This window comes from Doryrhamphus excisus, chromosome 19 (genome assembly GCF_030265055.1).
Source record: "Doryrhamphus excisus isolate RoL2022-K1 chromosome 19, RoL_Dexc_1.0, whole genome shotgun sequence".
Lineage (NCBI taxonomy): Eukaryota > Metazoa > Chordata > Actinopteri > Syngnathiformes > Syngnathidae > Doryrhamphus > Doryrhamphus excisus.
In genome coordinates, this window is record NC_080484.1 from 270,603 (window position 1) to 279,340 (window position 8,738).

An 8,738-nucleotide genomic window follows, 5' to 3' on the forward strand; every position below is an offset into this window, starting at 1 on the left:
ACGGTCATTTTGTATTTTATGCATTTACCGATTTTTTTTCATGTTTTTTTTTTTTACTTTGTGATTTGTATCAACAAAAAATGATAAATGAATGTATTTTTTTTTTACTTATATTTTAACTTTATTGCTGATTAGTACTTGTATGAAGGTCTTTCAATACTGAACAGTACATACTTATATATATTTATCAAAAATGCCCATGTGAATTAAAAATTTCAAATATATATTCATATGTATTTATTTTTAAATGAACAATTCTTGGAATTATTGAATCCCAATATTGACTTTTAGTTGAACAATGATTCATGTAAGAATATGTTATGCTGATTTGAATATTGCGTGTAAATATCTGGGAATCGTTCGCATTACAAAAAGTGGTACGCTCCAAGATGAATCCTTTCCCTGCGGTGTCACCTATCAATGAATCGCTCTTGGATCTCGTTGGATCTCATGTGCGGGCAGGTGTACCTAATGTTATGTCTTTCTAGCCAACATTAGAAGTAACGTGTCCATAATATTTTTCTACCTGGTGGACTGTTTGTTTTGCTTTTCCAATTTATATATGCAAGCAAAAGTTGAACGATGGAGCTATAAATAACCCCCCCCCCCCCCCCCCCCCCCCCCCGTGAGTCTTGTTGACTCCCGTCCGTCTTGATTTACGCAACTCTCGAGGACGCCCATCTGCTCAATGTGCGCCGCCCGCTCGTGCGGCTGTTAGATGTCGGCTGCCTGCGCTGGCGAGTGAACTCGGAGATGAAAGGGAAAGAAGGCAGGGGGGCAGGGGGAGGACCGCGTGGACACCTGACTCGTCACAACCCTGGGAAAAACAAAAACTCCTTTTGCAAACAGGACAGCAGGAGAAGCGTCCAAACATGCTGCAGCTCCTGATGGAACAAGACTCCACATCCTGCTTGTCAAACAAACAAAAAAAAAAGCTTAAAACAAACTGAGGCGGGGCGGGCGCTTCGCTTCTTCACGCCGGCAACAACTAAAAACGGATATCTAGTCTCATCCAGCCCTCACTTGATGCATTCGGGTGTACCGGCACAACCTAGACGCCCGCCACGTGCCCCGCTGGGCGCCTTGTGCTGGGCGGATGAACACATTGCTTACAAGTGAACTTTTGACACTTCTTTAAGTCTCCCGAGTGGCGGAGCGCCAAAGAAAAGGGGAACCGCCCCCACCACGGAAGTGAAAATGAACATAAAACACCCGCCAATATCGCTCCACCGCGGACATCAACATAGACAAAGGTGATTGAATGCTAACCAATGCTATAGGAGTCATGGACTCATCTATTGATAAACAAAAATAATGTATTTCAGTAGGGCAGCACGGCGGTCTAGTGGTTAGCGCGCAGACCTATAAAGGAGAATTACGTTACGGTATGTAAGGTCTCAGCACTTACAAAATATCAGTGGACATTGCATCCTTTCATTTTTAAGGTGACCCTCACTGGTTAAAAAGAACAGTGAAAGATAAAACCCAACACAACCCGAGGACCATCTGTGGACATAGTGGACCAAAATGATATTGCTGATACTATCGCTAACTTCTCCTGTATGTCTAACACACCTGAGAGCGAGCGGCGCTAACAGGCAGATGAAAACACTGTAGCGGAGACATCTTGTAAACGTGGACATTTACTGACTTGTAGACACCTCATTGAACTCGCGTCGGCTGAGATGCCGCTGGCTTTTCCAAACTCCGGGTTTGGTGGGGGTGGGGGGGCAATGAGGGTGGGGATCGATGCCGCCTGTCTGTTGATAAATGGACCAATTGCCTGAGCGACAGTAATCCCGTCGGCTCGCACATTAAGGCCGACGGAGGAAGAGAGATGCAGGATGGGACGGCGCTGTGCGGGGATCGCCCCCCCCCCGTAAACACAACCACTCTTTTAATAATGGTGTGGTGGTGGTGGGGGGGCTTCCAGGGGGAAATCTAAATGAAGAAGAGGGCCAACCAAAGCTGGGATTGTTTACATCACCGAACCACCTCTAAACTAAACGACCCGTTTTGTTCGGCCATTGAGACCTTAATTAAGGACTCTTCCACGGAGGATTAAACACTAAACGTCCCCTCGATGAACCGAATACGGTTTTTTTTCTTCAACTCGAACGCTAACTCCTTTTTACGTTTTTTTTTTTGCGCAAGAGGCAAAAACGGCCAAACCAAAACGGCCTCTAACCAAAACAAAAGACACTAACCAGGGCAAACATTAACTGAGGTACCACTGTAATATGACTTTATCACCATATTATTTTTACTGTATTCCAGTACCATTTTCCCAACCTAACTTTGTAAAAAAAAAAATACAACTATATTTTGTTTTTTTATCAAAATAAAGATATTTTACATATTTTCTTTAATATTGAAATTCTACATTGCTAAAATGATATTACGTTTCTTCAGTTCATTTTTGTAAAAAATGCTATGTTTTCTGGCTAAAATGCAACTTTCTTTTCTTATTATATTATACACTTCATTCTTGTATAAAAAAATTAAAATTCCTCTTACTACTAGTACAGCATTACCCTCGCAAAATTGTCGATTGACTTTTTTTCTGTTAATATTTTCACTTTATTCTCTCAAAATTACTGCTGATTTTTTTGCCCCGTTTTTCTTTTCCTCAGTGTTGCTGACCCCAACCACCACAGATAGATTGCAGTCCCCTCAACGACCCACAGCTTGCCAGCACACCTTGGCTGAGGCACATTTGTCTTGCTACTCCCTTGCGTTGCACGGCTGTTTGGACAATAATGGCTGCGCACTGGCTCGGCTCCAGTGGCTAGCGCGTCTATACAAGCTGTACGCTGACTACACTAAAGTACTTCCAAGATGATTTTCTTGCTGATGGAACGCTTGCTGAAATGTAAAAGCTGTAAAACACTGCGCTCCAGAGGTTGTGCACGGCACGCGTTAAGCAGCATCGTGCCACAGCCTGGCGAGCGCAAGCTTGATGAGGGGTGGCTCGTCGGCATATGGCGTGGGAGGTGGGAAAGGGGGGGGGGGGGGGGGGGGGGTTGTTCATGCTACTGCAGAGACGCTGCTGATGAGCCTGGTTACTCAGAGAGCCTACTGGCCTTAAAGGAACCCTTCTAGGAAGAGTATAATCACATTGATGATGGTAATAATCCTTTTCTATGTTCTATGCATACTGGTCTAACCCACTGGTTCCTGTTAGGGGGGGGTTCCAAAGATATAAACAGCAAAGACAGCATAACCCCTAAAAAAAATGTTGACTCATCCAAGTTTTTACTTTCCTTGTGGTGTCCTGTCGTCTCCACGTGGGAAGGGAAGGAAGGGGAAAAAAGGATACAGCCTCAAAGCTCCGGTCAGGGTCCCGACGGCCAGGATTTTCTGCACCGGGTCAAAGGCCATGGAGGACGGCTGATGCGGGAAACCATGACGCACCGTCTAAGGAGAGAACAGAATTCATTTTAGACCTCCTGGAGTCGTAATTTCTAAGACAAAGTGTGTGTGACATCTCAACCACGCCTTTTCAAACCCGAGCATTTTGAGCCATCCCAAACTTCCTTTAGGGCTCACTTCCAAATGCGTAAACCTCATGATCTGAAACTTTGGCACGGTTTAACACCAGAATACAACATTCTAACTACATTTATTGCTCAGAAAAGTGGGAAAGCATCATAGGTCCCCTTTAAGTCGCACAAGGCCAAAAATGCATCATTAGGTAGCAAAAAACATACATAAGTCGCACTGGAGTATATGTCGCATTTTTTGCGGGTTTATTTACCGTATTTTCTGGACTATAAGTCACTCTGGAGTATAAGTTGCACAAGGCCAAAAATGCATCATTAGGTAGAAAAAAACATACATAAGTCGCACTGGAGTATAAGTGTCATTTTTTGCGGGTAATTTATTTTCCAAACTACTTGACCAAAACAGACATTCCGCCATCTTGGAAGGCAAGTTGTAACAATAATAAAAGAATAGAGAACAGGCTGAATAGGTGTAAGATATGCTAACACAATGCTTATTCAGCTACACAAAAAATAAACATGAACACAAAAGGTGTCCAGTGTTTATGGAACATAAACACTTTTTTTCATTTATAAGTCGCTCTGGAGTATAAGTCGCAGGAACAGCCAACCTAGGAAAAAAAGTGCCACTTATAGTCCGGAAAATACGGTATTCCACTTTGAAACTCATTTTTGAAAAATACAGCATATTCCCCCCCACCACCCCTCCCCTAAAAAAGCTGTGTTTCCTTTGGAATGTGGCGATTCCGTGACCGGAGCGCAGCTTGCAGCAGGGCGGGATGATGTAACAGGTAGCGCCAGGCCCTCTCTGCAACCTGGGGGACCTGACCTACTCTCCTTCCCTGCTGGGACGGAGGCAGGTGGGCCGGCCCTCGGCACAGTCTCTCACGCACACACAGAACGCACAGAACGCACAGAACGCACAGAACGCACAGAACGCACAGAACGCACAGAACGCACAGAACGCACAGAACGCACAGAACGCACAGAACGCACAGAACGCACAGAACGCACAGAACGCACAGAACGCACAGAACGCACAGAACGCACAGAACGCACAGAACGCACAGAACGCACAGAACGCACAGAACGCACAGAACGCACAGAACGCACAGAACGCACAGAACGCACAGAACACACAGAACACACAGAACACACAGAACGCACAGAACGCACAGAACGCACAGAACGCACAGAACACACCTGACGTTGAGTTGACACTGTCACAGCAACTTCAAAGAACAGCACTTTTAACAGCACAATTAAAAATAAAAATAAAAACTCATGGCAAAACAGGAAGGTGGTGTTGAAGAGGAAGATGTCTTTGGGAACAGTCACATCTCAATAAAGGGGAAAAAAAAGTAACGACAAAAAAAACATCTGTGGCTGTGGGCAACCTCCAGATGTAATTTATTATTATTATTTTTAACGCCACAAGATTGCTGTAGTGAAGTATGATGAGTGGTCAGCATCCACATTTTATGTAGCTCTGCATGCACTTTAAAACGCTGTACAACTCTTGCTAACAATCAACTCATCAGCGCTATTAATGATAGCTGAGCATCACAACATTGGTTCTGTTGTTTCCTAGCTGTGAGGTCTGCGCGCTAACCACTCGGTCGCTGTGTAGCCCCCTTCTGTATTGTATTGTATGTAAATATAAATATTTTTTTATTATTTATATATTTTTTATTTTTTTTTATTAAATAGATTTGTTATTTTTATCTTTTCTGTATTGTATTTACAATTAAATTGATTTATGAATGTATTTTTTCAGTTATGTTTTAACTTTATTGTTGATTAGTACTTGTATGTAGGCCAGAGCGCTAACCACTCCACCACCGTGCAGCCGAAAAGACACAATTTTACAAAAATAATACCGTAATATTACCGTACCGTAATAGTAAACAGAGTATCATTTTAGTTGCATAAAGATTTGAAGCCACAATCTTATGAAAAACAAAACAATAAATAAAGTTGTCATTTTCAAAAAAAAAAAATTATGTTCCAAGCTTTTTCTTGCGTCCTTACATTTTTCAGTGGGAAAAGTTTGGACAGCGCTGGCTGTTCAAACGACAATATGTTTCCCCAAATAAAGTTGTCATGTGTAATGAGTGGCGTTAATTACTTGCTTCCAATTAACTCCCTTTGTGGTTTACTGTGACGCAGTACAAACTACAACCAAAATAATAAACAGTCCTTGTGAAGGTGTTCCTACTTGTGAGTGGGGGTGTGTATTGGCAAGAATAGAAGGCCATACCATACGTATCACGATACCATATATCACGATACTGTTAACAAGGCCATATTTGTTGGGGTTTTTCTTGTAGTTAAAGATTATTTCCTGGAAGACACCAGCAATATGGACTTACTAAACACATTTTTATTCCATTACAACAGTATGTTATGCTGTATCATAAACTTTCCTCTGTAAAGACTTAAAGTGTAGCATTCGGATAAATAAAGCTTTAACATCCAGCTTTAAATTTACACATAAAAAACAAAGATCCTGCTCAAATGTTCCCATTCTATTAGCGGTGAAAAAATGTACAGAGTATACAGTCCCTGACTTATCCACCATCAGAAGAGTATTTTTGTGGAACAAAGTAACTAACATCAGTAAAAATTCCTTTTAGGATGCTTGAAATAAGCATTATTTAACTAAATAGTCATATCAATTTGAAAAAGAAAATAGCTGCAATATCACAGTACTACTTTTGTAGTATACAAAAGTACCTTGGCATGCTAGCTAGCAGCAGGTCCTCATGGTGTCCCGCTAAGTGGACTCGCAGGTTTGTCGTGTTTTCCCGAATACTTTATTTGGGAAACATGACACATTTTCCAAACGGCATGGCTTTTGTCAATTTCTGCACAGCCGACTTTGTGTAGAAATCCCAAATGTGTCCACACTTCAGCCTCGTACGCCGCAGGGGCCGCTGTTATGTGCTGGCATTCTGCCATGTTGTTGGTGTTTCTGTGTGCGGGTTTATTTACCGTATTTTCTGGACTATAAGTCCCTCCGGAGTATAAGTCGCACAAGGCCAAAAATGCATAAATATGTAGAAAAAAAACATAAGTCGCACTGGAGTATAAGTTGCATTTTTTGCGGGTTTATTTATCATATTTTCTGGACTATAAGTCCCTCCGGAGTATAAGTCGCACAAGGCCAAAAATGCATAAATATGTAGAAAAAAAAACATAAGTCGCACTGGAGTATAAGTTGCATTTTTTTCGGGTTTATTTACCGTATTTTCTGGACTATAAGCAGCTTAATTATAAAATATTAGCAAGATTGAACTTCATCTTTTCCTGTTCCCGGGTGCGTTCTTTCAGCGAATGCTGGGATGACGTAACACGCAGTTGGAGATGTTCTTCCATTTTAAAAAAATGGAGGCCAGCAATCGGCACTGGACTGCTGCAGAAAGTTTGTTTTTGATCCAAACTAAATGTCAAGACTGGAAAGAACGAAGGAAAAACTGTCAATACGGAGTTATTCCAACAAGTGAAAGAACAACTGGAGGAAGTCGGTATCACGTGATGTTGGTGTTTACGTTATACCGCGCATGCCCAATTGACTATTCCGGTTGATTATTGATTATAGCGGCGCATGTAGACAAGAGATTGGAATATTCCTTTCCATGGATACCATTGCTTTCGGAAAGGTCATTGGGAAAGACAAAAAGCTCCTGATGTAAACGTGGCTAATGATGTTTGAATAGATTGCACTGTGCTTTAGGAGGTGAATAGAGAAGTCAGTGATTGTGCAAACGAGGAAACAAGTGCATGTTTTGTTCCCACACAGATCTCACATGACAGCAGCAAATGCTATTTCCTTTGAACACCCCCCCCCCTTCAATGTCTTTCAATGCACATGTATGCATCCAAGTCGACTTTAAATGTTTAAATGACGGCTTTGAAGGAGCTCTTCGGCAAGCCCGCCTGGATGTCAAGTGACTGGAGGCGAGGATTCAGTGCAGCGCAAACAAGCTTTGGCAAGCAGCCACCACAGACAAACCAAACAAAGGTTCAAGATAAGTTCTTTTAGAGACCACGTTCTCTTAACTAGAAGTCCGTTTATAAGTGCATTTAGTCGGCGGTGGAGGCTAAAAACTGTCACCTGACAGTCACGGCGTGAGAACCCTCAGCTCATGGTCGCAGCTAATAAGAGGAGAAGGAGGAGAAGGAGGAGGAGGAGGATGGGGAGAGGAAATACAGCACCTTGCAAAGCTGGAAATGCTCCGACTGCAGGCTCTCCTGCACGGCGTCGTTCTCCTTGGAGGCCCCGGTCTGGGCGGCCGCCGACGAGGAAGAGGAGACCGCTGTCAAGCCGTCCAGCACCTTGCGAATGTTGAACTTCTTCATTTTTAGCGGGAGAGCTCCGGTGCAGCGGCGGCGTCGTCGGCGGCAGACGGCTGGACGAAACGCACCGAGCGAGCTGCCGTAAACTGGCAAGCCGAGGAAGGCGGGGGGGCGGGAGGGAGAGAGGAGGGGTGAGCCGCTAGGTAGTTAGCTAGCTGGTTAGCTTCGATAAACGCACACTTTTTTTAACGCCTGTCCGTCTCCATTTCAAAAGCCACTGCCACACACTCCACTCGGGTTGCCCTCCTCCCCACGTCGTCACCGGCTTCAATCCGGCATCGACAAGACGATCTTCGGCGTTCTCGACCGTCACCGGAAGGAAGCAGCCAGCTATTGACAGCAAGCCGAGCTGTCAGCTAGCTACCTTAGCTACTAGCATAGCTACTAGCATGCTACGGAAACGCAGCGACGACTGCGTCGAGGACCCGGATGTACAGGACCCGTCGTAATTATTCCGGATTTCGAAAGTAAATAATTACATTTTATTGCGTTACTGTATGTATTTTAGTAGTTTTTATTTGTATTTGCACTTTTACTTAAGCACTTAAGTTACTTATATATATATATTATTACAAACTTCAATTACAATACAGTATAAGCAGAATTACAGGAACACAAAAGTGCAATTCTACAGAACAATAACATAAATAAGAAAAAGTAAATAACAAAGAAAGGAATACTTAAGTTACTTAAGTTCTTCACTAACTGGGTTGTAGCTGAGTAAAATATCAGCACTTAGAATTTAGCAGTACTCCCTCCCTTCCCCCTACCCATTATTCTATCTGGTAGGTTTAGTCCTATTAGTAGCTTAAGGAAACATATAGGTACGAGAAGAAAAAGTCACCTGAACCCCCGACGTCACTTCCTGTCCACATT

General features: G+C 43.1%; 1 protein-coding gene across 6 annotated transcripts in view; it reads right to left on the reverse strand.

Annotated features, from left to right (window-relative positions):
• Positions 1–8,232, reverse strand: part of stxbp5b (syntaxin binding protein 5b (tomosyn)) — a 32,859-nt gene extending 24,627 nt beyond the window's left edge. For all 6 annotated transcript variants that reach the window (XM_058056841.1, XM_058056839.1, XM_058056837.1 and 3 more), the window contains exons 1-2: positions 7,722–8,232; positions 3,320–3,417 (exon numbers count right to left, since the gene is read on the reverse strand). In XM_058056841.1, the coding sequence (XP_057912824.1) occupies positions 3,320–3,417; positions 7,722–7,865 (242 nt within the window). In that variant the 5' untranslated portion in view covers positions 7,866–8,232. The remainder of the gene's footprint in view (positions 1–3,319; positions 3,418–7,721) is intronic.
• Between the last annotated feature and the right edge of the window lie 506 nt (positions 8,233–8,738).